The sequence below is a fragment of the Pithys albifrons genome, chromosome 18, assembly GCF_047495875.1.
Source record: "Pithys albifrons albifrons isolate INPA30051 chromosome 18, PitAlb_v1, whole genome shotgun sequence".
Taxonomy (NCBI): Eukaryota; Metazoa; Chordata; class Aves; order Passeriformes; family Thamnophilidae; genus Pithys; species Pithys albifrons.
In genome coordinates this window covers 12,028,060-12,044,452 of record NC_092475.1, presented here as the reverse complement: position 1 = coordinate 12,044,452, position 16,393 = coordinate 12,028,060, and the positions used below count along the sequence as shown (strand labels likewise).

The window sequence follows — 16,393 nt, the reverse complement described above, 5'->3', positions numbered from 1 at the left end:
CTGAGGCTGTGACAGGTTCTTTGAGTCTGGAGACGTGACTGGTGGAGAACTGGTGTCCAAGCCAGTTGCCAGAGGTCACATTTTAGGTCTGACAGTTCTGTGCAAGGGTCCCACGAGTCATGTGGTTGGAGAAGAACTTGTCTGAGACAGAAATGTGGGACTGGTGGAGATTTATCATGTCTGCCCTGGAGTTGCTCCTCCTTGGAGTCGCAGCCTGCAAATGCTTTTAGTGGAGCGAGAAAAAGCCTTTAATAGTTCCTGGAGAAAGGTGATGCGTGTAATCTTGAATTACTGCTCACCATGAGGATGAACTTGGGCCCAGAATGCACCAAGGGCAGCACTAGAGTCTGCCAGGGAGGTGTTTCTTTGATGTATAGCAAGGGATGTTATTGATCCAGCCTGGAGAGAACTGTTGTACCACACCAGATGAGCTGCTAACACAGACATGGCTGGTAAATCACAGCACGGGAACGTGGGGCTGGTTATTGGTGAGCAAACATGAAATGGCTTCGTGTTTGCAGTTCTCAGGAGCATTTAAGAATTGCTTTTTAAGAGCAAAGTTGTGTATTTTACTGTCTATATTAATTCCTGAGAAGTTGCTTACATGCAAAGCATTGTTAGTCATCTGTGTCTCAATATTATGTTGAATTTCAAACTGAATTTAAAAGGACATGAACAACAATTAGTGTGAAATTTGCAGAAATGGGCCCCATAAGCATTTTTTCCTGCCTTTTCCTCATGCTGGCTCTCAGTTCCCTGTTTTCAGGGAAGCCTGGCTGTTTCCATGCTTCTCTCTTTGACAGAGATGCTGCAAATCAGAAAAAGGACCAGAGTGTGGAAGGTTGGACTGGGAAATAACAAGAATGCCTGAGTGTAACACACAGCAGAGAATAAAATACTGCAAAAATACTGCTGGAATTGAGAGCAATCCTCTCCTCAGTGGATTTTGCCCCAGTGCACATGGATTTTTCAGAGGCCGAGTCTGTTGTTACTGGATTCAGTTACATTGTGCTGTATTAAACCCCCTGATCATGCTGGGAATTAACCAAGGATAATTCTCTATTTATCAGTGCCTGCCTTTGCCACACACCAATAGCTGATGCCAATGCCTTGGAGAAGTTTTCTTTCCAAGTTCTTGGCTTGCAGGAAATTGTGAATTCATTTACTGTGGCTTTTGGCTTCTCACAAATGCAAAAGTAAAATAAGATTTTTAGCTCTAATGTTGCACTTAAATTCAAGCCTGAAGGGAGCTGCAGTAGTGCCTTGCATGACCTTCCCAGTAAGTGTAATTTTTATCAGGAATGACATTGAATTTCTAGAGTAATTATGATTTCCATGCTAAGGACTCCTATTTTATACTCTACATGTGAAGCCTATCAAGGACCTTGATAACACAAAACACTTGATGGATTATTCTGCCTTCCAGAGACTTGCATCTTCCTAGTGCCCCTTGGGTTTTTTTGCTCAGTTTTGTTGCCCAGTCTCCTCTGGAGTAAAACTTCATTTCTACACATTGTTGAGATTTGAGCTTTTTTTTTTGGTTTGTGTCTTTTTGCCAGTTCATTTTTGTGTTCTCCCTGTTTTTATCCTGTCTTTTTTTATCTCACGAATGTATTTCAGGAGGTCTCAGGTCTGGCTGTATTTGGAATCAGGGGAGTAGATCTTAGTCATGGAAACATGAGTAGGAACCATGCTCTGGAAATTCTGAACAGCAATTTTGTGCTAAGGAAGGACTTGCTGGTCTGTGTTCATAGCCAGGACTTGCACTGAGCAACATTTGGAGAGTTGAACCTCTACTGTATTAAATCAGATTAGGGAGATGAAGAAGAAGCTGAACAGTGACAGCTTTTATTTAGAATGAAAATAACTGTTGAAAAGTGGTTTTAAATAGTTCCCTTTGTGTTCTAGTAGTGAATTTTGGAAGTTGCACATGACTGAGATACTTTCTCCTCTGGAACAAGGACCTGCCCTGGGAAGCTGCTCTGATGGCAAGAGCTGTGCCAGCTGAATGTGTTAATTAACTCTGCCCTTATACTGCAAAAATGAGCAGTTCAGTCCAGTGTGAACATTACTGAGATGGAATGAAACTGGGAATATCCCTTTCAAATGCAGAGGAAAGAGTGCATTCCATCTCCACCCATTCAGTTTTTTAACACAGTAAAGGAGAGCACTTCATTCCTTGGGGAAGAGAATCACTAATTAGAGAGGTATTGTCCCCAAGATGTTAAATAATCAGTCTACATTTTTCTTTTTCTCTTGCAGTTTAACATTTCTAAGCTTCCCATTCCTTGCAGAGGAATTTGAGCATGACTCAAGTTGAAAGGGACCCCTCAGGATCATTGAGTCCAACTCCTGCTCCTCACAGGACTACCAAAAAATCCACCACATGACTGAGAGTGTCCTTGGGCTGCTCCATGAGCTCTGCCAGGCTTGGTGCTGTGACCACCTCCCTGGGGAGCTGTTCCAGGGGCAGAGCTCCCTCCCAGAGCAGGACCTTTCCCTGATGTTCAGCCTGACCTTGCCCTGGCTCAGCTTTGCTCCATTTCCCTGTGTCCTGTCACTGATCACCAGGGCGAGATCAGCACCTTCCCCTGCAATTAAATTAGTTTTAATGATCTCTTTATCAATTTTTTTAGTTTGTTTTTTTCCCTGCATTCCTGAATTTTTGATGGCCTGTTTATTTTAGTAACAGGGCAACTTTCCAGGTAAAAATCACAAACCCATAGCAAGGAATGATACTTTTGTTCACCTGTGATTGAACAGCTGCTTTTTCAGACCCAAATTAGTGCAATCCTTTCATTTTCCAGATATATAAATAGTAAAGAAAATGCCAGTTAGTGTCCCATTAATGCAGAAATTCTGCATGTGGCTTTTGAGACTATTCATCCTCAGCTCATGTTGGTTCAATCCAGGGAAGGGCAGAAGCAACTTTATTGAATCTGGGAGAATCTTAGTCCAGTAACTGGAATCCAATGCTGTCCTTGGCTCATAATTTGCTTTCTAGTACTGCCAGGGCCACTCAGGGTTTTCTCCAGAGGAATCCAGGCATGGTGATTGATTCAGTGAGAGAATTCTCTCTCATACACAGCTTTTTCCAGTTTTTCAGACATACTGAGAACAAAATGACAAATGATTATGTTCTTGGACTGGTGTTTAAAGTGGATATAGGAGTGGGAGGTGTATACACAGGGTACTTTTGCTTTTCCTCATCAGAGTTATGTCTAATCCTAATGACTGTTGCTCTGACCTTTTGTTTTCCATCCCAGACAGGTTTGGTGAGTATGGACATTCTGAATTGTCCTACTGTCCCCTCCTTATTAGCAATATAAAACACCTTGAATGACTCAGACATTGGAATAAGAGCAGAATATGGTGAAGTGACTAATGTAGGTGTGCTTTTTAAGTGGTTTTTTTCCCCTCTCTTGTGTATTTCAGGTGATATTTGAGTCAGTCTCTCTGAAAGGACACCCTGGGTACATCGCGGTGGATGAAGTCAGAGTCCTCGCCCACCCCTGCAGTGAGCACTCCTCCTTTTCTCGCTGTGTTCACGGGTTCTGTGCCAGGGTTTGCAGTCTGAAGGGCTCATTTGCCCACTGGGGTCAGCACTAAAATGTCTTGTATCCCTCCAAGCCCCCTAAAGACAGTCAGCCTTGCAGAATTACCCAGCTTTGCTAGTTGTGCAAAGGTGTCTCAGTCTACAGCCAGAGCCAGGACTTTTTGGAATGTTCCCTCTCTTGTTATGGACACACAGACCTGATGGGTTTATTGTTTGCAATGGTTTAATTGATCAGCCACTGGATGTGGATAATGCAGAGCAGAAAGTCTGGGAGGATAATCATGGGTTACTGGGGGGGATTTTGTGTCTTTTGACCATCACACATATCAGACATTGGGAAGGGAGCATTTGAGAACAGAATTTTTGATCCTTGTTCTGTGCATGTCATGTACATTCAGACATATCAAAGCAGGTTTCTGCTGAGAGTTTTCATACTGAGAAACAACAGATTTTTTTGGTTTAGTCTTTTCTGACTCCTCTGAGGAGCTGATGGTGCAATGGCTGAAATGTGATTTAATTACTCCTTTCTTATAATCACCAACCTAAATCACACTTTCTTTGGATCTGTATCTACCTGATTGGAGGGACTTTTAACCATTGTATTTTAACAGGATACAGAATTTAATTTTTAAAAGAAGCACCATATTTTAATAGAAAGCTGAGGGATGCAGAATGAGTAGCAATTACTTTTTTGAGGTCTCTACTGATCACTATGTCTGACCTCCAAGCCCCCTAAAGACAGTCAGCCTTGCAGAATTACCCAGCTTTGCTAGTTGTGCAAAGGTGTCTCAGTCTACAGCCAGAGCCAGGACTTTTGGAATGCTCCCTGTCTTGTTATGGACACACAAACCTGATGGGTTTATTGTTTGCAATGGTTTAATTGATCAGCCACTGGATGTGGATAATGCAGAGCAGAAAGTCTGGGAGGATAATCATGGGTTACTGGGGGGGGATTTTGTGTCTTTTGGCCATCACACATATCAGACATTATTGGGAAGGGAGCATTTGAGAACAGAATTTTTGATCCTTGTTCTGTGCATGTCATGTACATTCAGACATATCAAAGCAGGTTTCTGTTGAGAGTTTCCATACTGAGAAACAACAGACTTCTTTGGTTTAGTCTTTTCTGACTCCTCTGAGGAGCTGATGGTGCAATGGCTGAAATGTGATTGAATTACTCCTTTTCTTGTAATCACCAACCTAAACCACATTTTCTTTGGATCTGTATCTACCTGGTTGGAAAGACTTTTAACCATTGGGTTTTAACAGGATACAGAATTTTATTTTTAAAAGAAGCACCATATTTGGATAGAAAACTGAGGGATGCAGAATGAGTAGCAATAACTTTTTGTGAGAAGGTCTCTACTGATCACTATGTCTGACCTCCAAGCCCCCTGAAGACAGTCAGCCTTGCAGAATTACCCAGCTTTGCTAGTTGTGCAAAGGTGTCTCAGTCTACAGCCAGAGCCAGGACTTTTTGGAATGCTCCCTGTCTTGTTATGGGCACACAAACCTGATGGGTTTATTGTTTTGAGTCATATTGATGCAGAAAATAATCCAAAATGGTTCTCCTAATCTGCTATGGGGTTAATTTAAGAGAAGAACCACCAAATTTTTTCAATGTTTCCTTGGCAAAGGGCATATCCTGAAAGTCAGTCTCAACAAATATTAAACCTGCTCAGGACCCCCTCTAAAGATATTCAAATAAATCTTATGCAGACAGTGCACTTGCACAGGAGTAGAAACTAATGCAGGTTCATTATGCTGTTCATAAATCTTAGTGCTGTGTTCCTTCTATTGCAGCTGCACCAATAAGCTTCAATTTATTTAGGTTTTTGTTATATTTAAAGAAACCTTGAACCTCTGTCTCTCAATCTGAACTTGTTTGGTTTTTTATGCACCTCCAGTGTGGCTTGAGGTCTTTGTCTATCCTATACATGCAATGCACTGTTTTGTCTAAAGAGTTTTTTTTAGCAGCCCCTCTCACTGGCTCATGGTTTCAGTCAGTCAGCAGCAGCTGCTCAGGAAAAAAGTCATGGATCATATTGATGGAATGACATCAACATTTCTGACAAGGAGAATGTCAAAGAACAGCTGCCACTCCATGTGACAGACATGGTTCTGCTCAGGTTTAACAGGACATTTCTGATAACTGCAGTCTGGCTAATGGCTGTTTAAGGAAATGATATTTGTGTTTACCATGTGCTCCTTGCTCAGGCCTTTGGGTGCCTTTACTTCATTAAGAAATACTCACAGTCTGGAGGAAGCAGATGTTGCTGAAAACTGGCAGCATCCAGACAAATGCCCACATGGTCTGTGTGCCTTCACAGCACGTCGGGTGGTGGCTGCTCCCTGTCCTGGGCAAGAGGCCACTGACCAAACCTCAGGGCAAAGCCTCAGCAAGGATTTAAAGGGATTTGAAAGAGTTAGGCAGGATGCTGTGATTCACCCTTCCTTAACTGAGTGAACTGATTTTGAATCCATTTCTCCAAGTATATGCTGGTTCTTCTTCAAAATTAAGGCCACACCACAGTGATTCAAACAGGGTTGTTTTCCCTTTTGATTCCCTTTGCAACCTGCAGCACACAGAGCTCATTCCCAGCTGCAGGATCTCTGCAGTGCCTGGAAGTGCTTCCCCTGTTGCATTCCCAGGGTTGCCTTAGCTGCTCAGCAGTGACAGTCCCCAGGGTAAATGTCACCCACGTGCCCCAGAGCCTTGCACAGGCTTGTTTTACAGTTGTTATAATCAGAACACAGGGGCCACAAAGCTCCTGATGACCTGGAGGTTACTGAAACCATTGGGCTTCATTTCTGCTTTACCTTCACAGATGGCAATAAAGAGACAAACCAAGGAGTCAGCAAAAGCAGGGAAATGCCCCTAATGACACAGTAATGGAGAAAAAGAAATGTCTTGCTGCTATTGTCCTTTTTTCCCCTTTTTTTCCTGTGAAGGGATACACTGGAATATCCATTTTAGTTATGCTAAAGCTCATTGACTCTGTGCATGAGCCTTGCCAGGACTGGCAGCTCCTGAGCTGGACACACCTGAGAACCAGGATTTGGGATTGGTGTGACTGCCCCCTTGTATTTGGAGCTGCTTTAGATGTGCCCACTGGAGACTGCAGGCAGAAATTACTAGAATTAGCCCTAAAATACAACGTAGAACATTCTGACTGTCACCTTGAGGTCGTTTTTCCAGCAAACCTTGATGCAAATTCCTGATGCCCAGAAAGCAGGATGGTACAGAGTTACTGTCCCTCAGGAGCTGTCAACAAACTGTGTGGTGAGTGGGTCACAGAAGCAAATCAAAATATCTGACATGATGTGCAGGCATGTGCTCTGTGTTCATGTGTCTGTAGAACCCAAATGCTGCATGTCAGGCCTCATGCCCAGCCCCAGATGGCCACATCCTTCTGAGGCTGTTTGATTCCAACAGAAGAAGACAGCTTGGAATATCCTCTGAAATGATGTTTTTCATCAGTGTCTAATCATACTAAGAAGTGTAATGATAAAGTTGAAACTGTCTGACCTTTATAGGCTTGGAAGGTTATTCAGTGTGTCCTGCTCACAGTTTTCAAATGGTGCACAAACCTTCTCCTGGAGCCTGGCAAGAACTCAGCTCACTTAAAGGTGTCAGATGCACTCCTGTAATCCTGTTTGTGTTTTTGTGATTTAAATTAGAGATGTAACTGAGTCTGGTGTTTAGTCAAAAAGGTAATCCTCTGATCTAGTTCCTTTGTGAACAAATTGACTGCTTGCATTTTAACATCACTGGTTTAATTTTGATCTAATCCTGAGTTTTGTATCAACAAAACACTGATACCAGTGATCTGAAACTCCCCCAGTGATGCAATGCTGTCAGTTTTATGAATATTTCATTTAATAGCTGATCTGATATTAATGATGCATTATTCTAAAGGTCTAGGACGTATTTGATAGTCAATAAAATAAAAAGGATGAAAGACCCCTGTGAAAATGTGGTCTGGGTCAGTCATGCTTGACAAGCACAGAAGCATTTGATTTTTTTTTGACCTTTATAGAAACACCGTTTTTTGAAGAAAAGAAATGACTCAATCACTCTTTATAGCATGCAATAAGAAATTGTGCCAATGACCATGAACTTGTGATTTGATCCAAATCTGTGCCTTTAGATGTGCCAGGGCTCTCTAAGCTCCCTCAGGCCATCCTCTCTGAGATCCATCACCCACCTCTCTCTGCAGGGAACAGTTAAACACTGAAGGACAGATTTATTTGGCAGAAACACCTTGTCAAGGACAGCCCTAATGCTTTGCTGAATGTTCCCATCTGGGCTGGTGGAGCACAGGCAGTGCCTGCCTCGCTCTGCCCTTGCAAAGCTTTGCCTCTCTTGCCTGGATCCAAACGAGCGTGGCCAGCAGGCCCAGGGCAGTGACCCTTCCCCTGGACTCTGCCTTGGGGAGGCCACACCTTGAGTGTTGTGTTCAGTTCTGGGCCCCTCAGTTGAGGCAAGAGATTGAGGGGCTGGAGCGGGGCCAGAGAAGAGCAACGAGGCTGGAGAAGGGACTGGAGCACAAGTGCTGTGGGGAGAGGCTGAGGGAGCTGGGGGTGTTCAGCCTGGAGAAGAGGAGGCTCAGAGGTGACCTCAGCACTGTCTGGAACTGCCTGAAGGGAAGTTCTGGCCAGGTGGGGGTTGGTCTCTTCTCCCAGGCACTCAGCAATAGGACAAGGGGGCACGATGGGCTCAAGCTCTGCCAGGGGAAATTGAAGTTGGAGATCAGAAAAAACTTCTTTGCAGAGAGAGTGGTCAGGCATTGGAATGGGCTGCCCAGAGAGGGGGTGGATTCCCCATCCCTGGAGGTTTTTAAGATGAGACTGGACGTGGCGCTGAGTGCCATGATCTGGTGATCACAGTGGGGCTGGGTGAAGGGTTGGATTTGATGATCTCAGAGGACTCTTCTGACCCAACTGATTCTATGATTCTGTGATTCTTGTCAGGAAAAGCCCCTCATTTCCTGCGGCTGCAGAACGTGGAGGTGAACGTGGGGCAGAACGCGACGTTCCAGTGCATCGCTGGGGGCAAGTGGTCCCAGCACGACAAGCTCTGGCTCCAGGTACAGTAATGCCCTTTTGGTGCCTTTTGTGGTGTGGTTTGGTTTGGGTTTGGTTGATTTTGCAAGTAAAATAAGCAGAGGAAGACTGGGTGGTGGGGCCAAACCTTTTCATCAAGACCCTTTGAGAACTGTCTTAAATCATTTCTGGGGAGAGTTGAAGGTGACAAAGTACAGAATCATGATAGAGAAAACAGAACAAATGGCCACTGACAGCAAAAGTCTGGTTTCAAACAGGTTTCTGTGTACCTGGAAACACTCAGTCATAGAGCAGCACATTTTCAAATTTAGTTTAAATAGAGGAATCTATTTACCTAATCACAAAAATTGAAATTAGTACTGGAAAAAAGGCTTAAGTTGGTGAGAAATGTGGTCAGCATCATGTAAAGATGCTTTTACAGTCAGTAACTGTGCTCTCATCACAGGTGTTCTCCTAAAAAGTACATCTTTAGCTGAAATTTCTTTATCTCTTGTGCAATTCAGTCATCCATGGAGCCACATTTTTGCTTATTCTTTATCTTTTTTGGAGTTTTGTCAGTGAAGTCTTTCCTCAGTTATGATTAAATGTGTATAAAAACACTTCTGACCTGGACAGTATGAAGCTTTCCCTGCCAGAAGCGGAGTTTGGAAGGGAATCATTATTGTTTGTTAATGGAAACCTGGTTTACATTTTGTGAAACTGAAACATTTAATGAAATAACCTTGGAAACACCCCCACAACCCCATTACTGGAAACCAGCACAACAACAGTGTGCTTTCTTTTGAAATTCCCAAAAACTAGACCAGTGAGCAAGTTGATTGATACGGTGAAATATTTCTAGCTAATTCTTCATTTGTCCCTTTTCCAGTTGGAAAAATATAGTCTGGCATTGGTAGAGGGGTTTATTGAGGAATGTTGGAGATCCAAGGATGTCTGCTCATCCAGCCAGTTTATTTAAATTGGTCCAGAATCAAAGTTTTACATCTGAAAGTGCCAAGTTTATAGAATCTGTTAATTTGTGGTGTGTTTCCAGGTGTACACAAAGCCTTCAGTTGTGTTTTCATATCATTTCACTGTGTGGAATTGCACAGTCAGAGCTGCCACTCTCCAGCTTTGGGAGTAATTAATCAGAGAGTCACAGAATATACTGAGCTGGAAGGGACCCCCAAGGATCATCAGTCCAGATTCTGGCCCTGCACAGACACCCCAACAATGCCACCCTGTCCCTCAGAGGATCATCCAAACACTCCTGGAGCATTGGCAGCCTTGGGGCTGTGCCCACTGCCCTGGGGAGCCTGGTCAGTGCCCACCACCCTCTGGGGGAAGAACCTTTTCCTGAGATCCAACCTAACCCTGCCCTGGCACAGCTCCAGCTGTTCCCTGGGTCCTTCACTGGTCACAGAGGGCAGAGATTGGAGTTGCCCCTTGGGAGATGCTGCAGATCTCCATGAGGTCCGACCTCAGTCTCCTTCAGGCTGAACAAACCAAGTGACCATGTGGTGTCCTCTCTAGACCCTTCACTATCTTCATATCCCTGGAACCCATCAAATGTCCAAATATGTTTCAAAAATTAAATAGAAGTGAAAACTTAAATATATCATAGAATGGCATTGGAAAGAGCTTTAGAGATCATCTTGTTCCACCCCCTGCCATGGGCAGGGACACCTTCCACCAGCCCAGGTTACTCCAAGCCCTGTCCAACCTGGTCTTGGACACTTCCAGGGATGGGGCAGCCACAGCTTCTCTGGGCAACCTGTGCCAGGGCCTGCCCACCCTCATATATGTGCAAGAATATTCACATTGGGAGTTGCTGTCAGTCTTCTCCTGCAAAGCTGTGCCTGTCTCCCATCAGTGCGGGCACGAAGGTCTGGACCACGTTAAGCATCGCAAGTACCAAATTAAACAGGGATGCATCAATGCCTGATTTGTGTGCCTTCCTAACCTGCCCTGCTCTTCTCTGCCCTTGCAGCAGTGGAATGGAAGGGACACGGCCCTGATGGTGACTCGGGTGGTGAACCACCGGCGTTTCTCAGCCACGGTGAGCGTGGCCGACACGTCCCAGCGCAGCGTCAGCAAGTACCGCTGTGTCATCCGCTCCGACGGCGGCTCGGGCGTCTCCAACTATGCAGAGCTCATCGTCAAAGGTGGGTGGCACCAGAGCGGCTCCTCTGCCCTCCCAGGTGACAGCCATGTATCAAACTTGACATCCTGATGGACCTTCTTCTTTCATTCATGTTAAAATAAGGAAAAAAGGGCGACAGTGGCATGAATTTAAATCGGTGACTTAAATATTTGAGTGTAAACTTTGGACACCTCCCTCCTCGTGAGCTTTTGTAGTGGAGTGTGGGGGCTGTAGAGACTTTTACTGTACTCAGCTAAGCAGTTTGGCTGGCAGTCAGCTTTACTTTACAGTATTTTTGACTGGCAGACAGCTTTACTTTACAGTATTTTATCAGGCATAAATAACCTTGTGATGGAGCATTGCACATAAATATTGTGATGGAGAGATTGCTTGGGACTGCTGGGAGTAAATGCTGGGATCGATTCTGCTGAAGTCCTGGAATACAGAGTAAAAGCATCTGTGGTTCTTAAGGGATGCTTGGATTTAAGCCCTGTTAATTACTATGATTCAGGAGTTGACCTTGGTCCTGAGAGATGCGAGGTGTGTCTTAATCTCACCTTCCTGAGGCCTGTGGCAAAGTGCTATTCGTTGTGCTGCTTTTTTGTTTAGTTATTTTTTAAACTCACCCTGAGCTGCAGGAGGGGGATTCTGCATCACTGACTCTTGGGTGGTGAGATCAGCTGCCCAAGCCACTCCTGAGAGATTCTGTGTTTGGGGTGGGGCTGATGTGAGGTGGGAGGAATTTGAAATATGGTATCATTTTATTGACCCAGGTGTTTCACTTTCTCTGCAAAGGGAGGGCAGCTGTGGGAATGAGATCAAGTTGTCCACTGTGGTGCTTTGTGCCAGCTGAGTGTGTCATTTGGTGCTCAGTGTGCTGATGCCTTTATAATGCCTGGGGGTGTTGTGTGGTGCAGATGTACAGACTCCACAGATCAGGAAGACAATGCTCCTGTTGGGTGCCAAGTCCTGTTAATTCCCACTTGGTGATGTTGTATCTTGCTCAAATCTGGAGGAATTAATTCCTGACTGAAATGGAATTGAGTTGCCAGGAGCAGCATAGCTAGGATAGCTAAAGAGAGGGAAGGCAACCTTCCAGAACAACCATCACAACATTCCAAGCTGAGTAGTGCCTGGCACTTCCCTGTTTGGTGATATGGGCAGGAAAAAAAGAATAAGTTAAAGCTGGGTGTCCATCAGGAGAGATGCTGATGGATTACTCAGACAGGCACATCCAGCTGGAAGAAACTTCAGGAGGATGAATTGTTATGGCTAAGCCCACTCCTGCTGCACATTGCTGGTCAGGAAGCAGCAGGGTGAAGGGGCTCAGTGGAGGGCATTGTGGTGCAGCCCCATCACACACTGGGGGCTTCCAACCACTCTGGCTGGTCCCAGTGTGTGTAACAGCAAAGCTGTGGGGTGTGTGCACAGGCTGAAATGAGAGCAAATTGGAATTGTTTCCTTCTGAAGAGATATTTATTGAATTGCAATAATGTACTTGAGCACACAGTAAATTACTCAGTAATTGAAGTTTTGCTCAATTAATTGTCCTGCTCCTAAATCTGCTAAATCCAGGCTAATGCTCTGCTTCTCTTGCTCAGATGAATATAAAATCTTCGAGGATTTCTTCAACAAAGGTTAAGATTTGGAAATGTGCCTGTGAATCTTTATAATGTAAAACTCTGCTTGCTTCACTATGCATAAGGTATTTTATTGGAGTATTGAGAATGAAAAGTAATTTACATTTCTCCATATTGAATGTTAATATTTGGTAGATACTCAAATAGAGGGTTTGCTTTGAAATGCCTGTACTTCTATGCCCTAAATTGGGCAATAAATACCTGCTTCAGCAAAGGAAATGATCACTGAAATTAAACAAAACACCGCCTTGCTCGTCTGTGGACATCTTTACTAAGAACAAAGTGAAGTAATTACTGGAAATCTTATACCAAAGAACATAACTGTATTAGTTCCAATTCATCACAGTGTATTTAGTGGCAGGAGATACATTTGTAGTTCTGTGAAAATGTGGGCAGCTCTTTGCTCCTTGTGCTAATGCTGCTCTGTCTTCTGACTGTTGCAAGGCTCATATAAATGACAATACATTTATTCTTCTCTTGGCACTCTTGAATCATAATAGCCAGGCCAGAGAAACCTGTAATTTCCATCTGTGCACCTTGGGTGCTCCAGTGCAAATAGCTCTTCTCTATTTCTTATCTCTCACTGTTGCACATATAGTAATTTAATACAATTTTGTGCAGGGCAGTTTAAAAAAAAACAAAAAAACCAAACCAAAACAAGGGCAGTTTAAAAAAAAAAACAAACCAAAACAACCCAGAGATTCTCCACTTGCTGCTCTGCCCACACCTGAATGGAGTGTTCCTTGTCTGGAGTCTTCTCTTCAGTGAAGGCTGTGTGGCATTTACTGTGTTCTGAACTAAATGGAGGTTTTACTTGTGTAAAAATTGCTTAAAACGCCGTGGAAATGGGCTTGAATCTTATCATTTCAGGTGTGTGTTACTGCCAGTGCCCTTCCAGGACACCTGTCACGTTATGTCAGGGTGTGCATAACATCCTAAACTCTGTGTGTGTGTAAAGGATTGTTTGCCTTTTTCCCTCCCCTTGATCCCTTTCAGATATTCCGAGTGCTTAAATACACCACTCAGTATCTGATGGAAATCTGTGCAGAGCTGATAAAGAGGGAATATCACAGTGTCTGTAGCCTGTTTTTCATGAGCTGATTTTTCTGAGAGTTTCACTCTTCAGCAAGTCCCTCAAATTTATTCTGTTGCTACCTGATGCAAATCCTTGTAGGGCTCCTGGTGTTTTCTGAGGGTCTGATCTGCTCAGCAGAGCCCCTCTGCAGACCTCCAAGGGTATGTTCTACTTCTCTTCAGTTTGGTCTAAGTTGATTTCCAAAGGGTTTGGTTGAAAAAATAACCTGTTTTTAGTCTGAGTGGCTTTCTGTCATGCTTGTGATATTTGGGACAGCTCATCTTTTATCAGTCACATGAGGAGCTGCTGCCTTGAGTGACACCGGAGGGAGAGGTGGGTTCTTTTGCAGAGTTGTTTACTGCTCTTTCTCTGGGTGTTTTCTGGTGTGATGCTTGTCACTGTAATTGCACCATCTGTTTATTAACTCACCAGGTACACAGTGAAAACTGCTCTAGTGATCTGAGTCTGTTCCTAAAAACAGACACTGGAATTAACAATAACAACCCAAACCACAAAACAGCAGAAAACAACATGTACACAAGCACCAGGCAATAAACCCAAACAAAAACCCCTGTCAAGTTGTTGCAGTTGAGATACTCAAGTGTGAAAAACATGGGAAATAATTAGATATTTTAAAAAATCTTTATATTTAAGCTTCTCCACTATTAAATACACTGTGAAAATTCCCCATGAGCAGTTCTAAGGCAGACTCATGAAGGAAAAGCTCTACAGATATTTTGGCTATCTCAGTATTTATTGCTGGAGCTGAGTCCAGAATAGTTTGTTAATTGTTAAACAGTAGGAAGTCCTATTAGGAGAAAGAATTTTCTGAACCTTAGAAGTAACAGGAAATAAAGACATCTCTATTCTACAGCTGGGCCTGATCTTAGGCTGGAACTGGTCCTAGAAATGTCCCATCAGACTCTGCAGAGGTTTCCTTGAATGAAAGAAGGGCACTGTAGGTATGGAGGTGTGTGATACAGTGCTCCTGGCATGAAAAGAGAATTGTCTGCAGTGTGATTATTTGGGATGCTCAGCAACCTCAAGGTTTTTCACTTCACATAAAGCCATTACAAAGAGAGGTGAGAGATATGGATAAGGTTGCTGAAAGATTTTGTTTGTTGATCTGCTTTTTTAAAAACCCACATATCTTCATGCCTGATGCACATGTAGTTCTTTGTCCTGGGATATTCATGCCAAGTGTACTCATTAAAATTGGCATTATATCCTTGCCATCATTGGGTAATATAATTGCTGCTTCCACGGTGGTGCTCAAACCCCCATATTTCACTGAGCAGATTGGAGGTGTAGATGTGAAAAGCAGGTGCTGTACTGCACCTCTGCTGTGCTGGCATCAGGGTGGGCAGGAAAACTAAACCCTCTCTCTGCCTTGGAACCACTGAGGGGATAAGCTCAGCTGTGTAAATGTGCATTTTAGATTTAACTGTTAAGAAGTGGTTTTTCCAGGATACATTAATAAGTAGCTGGAAGGCATGAAAGTTCTTATCTGAATTTATCAGACTCATCCAGATTTGGGTACATTTGAATTCATCTGCCTGAGAACTGCACATTAACCAAGGTCCTGAAGTTCCCACCTCGTGAGCGGGTCAGGCTCTGGGTGGTGCTCCCAACAGTGTCAGCAGTGCTGTGATGATGAGGGTTCCCTCGAGCTTTCTGTTCCTCTGGTTTTTTTCCACTTTGCATGAGGACATTCAGTGTTCAGAACCTCCATGTGCTGTGCTGTGAGAAGTTCATGTTTGATGAAACTCATAGTGATGTTGCTCCTTTGAGCTCTGTACCAGCATAGAAGGGGGTGTGCATTCAAACTGCCTGTGGGGGTTGTGCTGCCTTGGAAGTTTCTGAGTGAGGGACAGTGGCTTTGTGATTTTAGGGTGTCTGAGGCAGCCACTTCCTCCTTCATCTCTCTGCAGTCCCAGTGGGGCAGGGCATGTGACACTCTCTTTGCTGGGGTTGGCATCCAGCTCGTTTGGTGCTGCTCTCTTCACTTGTCTGCAGTCCCAGTGGGGCAGGGCATGTGACACTCCCTTTGCTGGGGTTGGCATCCAACTCGTTTGGTGCTGCTCTCTTCACTTGTCCAGTCCAGCAGCAGGGGCTTTAACTCAGCTTTAATCAGCAGGAGGGGGTGTGGTGAGGGAAGGAAGGGCAGGCAAAGAGTTTCAAAACACTCACTCTCACCAAGAGCTTTAACTCCTCTTTCTCTTCTTCCCATCCAATTTATTACCTCTGAAGGAAGTGAGGGAGATGGAAGATGAAGCAGTTGTGTCATGGACATGGGCAGTAGTGTGAGACATAAGGGTTCTCTCACAAGGAAACATTTTCATCTCCTTCTGTTTATTTCCAAAACAGAACTGAGAAATTAAGCCATTTCCTGGAGATCTGATTACTGTGTGGTTTATATGGGGGATCCAGCTCTCAGAGTGGCATCCAGTGCTGCACAGACTTGCAGAAATGGTCCAGCTTGTGCTTTCCCTGTTTCCCACCCCCTTGTGTTCATCTTTCTTCTGCCTGCCTAATTGTAGGGAAGTTATTAATGGGCTTCTCCTGGAAAATAGAATCTAAAGCTGTTCTTAATTTATCCACCTGTAGTTAAAATGCTGTTAAGTGTTTTTCATTCAAGAAAAATCCCTTGAAGTATCATCTGTCACCATTCCAGGATGTTGGTGGAGGTCCTGGTATGGTTTAGGCAGAGTTGGACTCTTGTGAGATGTGAGTGTGAGCTGTTGTCTCAGCAGGGAGGAGATCGATCTTTTTCCCATCAAAATATTAATTCTTTTGCAGCAGTAAAAAGCCCCACTAAAGAAGTGTTTTACTTGATGTGGAATGCAGGCTGAGATGCACCAGATTTGTCAGGATAAAAGGATGATCATCTGTATGAGAGTCTTCAAGAATAAACTGGCCCAAACCCAGGTGTA

General features: G+C 44.0%; 1 protein-coding gene across 10 annotated transcripts in view; it reads left to right on the top strand.

Moving 5' to 3' along the window:
• PTPRT (protein tyrosine phosphatase receptor type T) overlaps positions 1-16,393 on the top strand; it is a 503,103-nt gene that overhangs the window by 181,460 nt on the left and 305,250 nt on the right. For all 10 annotated transcript variants that reach the window (XR_011699370.1, XR_011699371.1, XM_071573285.1 and 7 more), the window contains exons 4-6: positions 3,436-3,517; positions 8,531-8,646; positions 10,593-10,767. Coding sequence is in view for 8 of the 10 variants with exons in the window: in XM_071573285.1 (XP_071429386.1) it covers positions 3,436-3,517; positions 8,531-8,646; positions 10,593-10,767 (373 nt within the window). In the remaining 2 variants the exon portion in view is untranslated. The remainder of the gene's footprint in view (positions 1-3,435; positions 3,518-8,530; positions 8,647-10,592; positions 10,768-16,393) is intronic.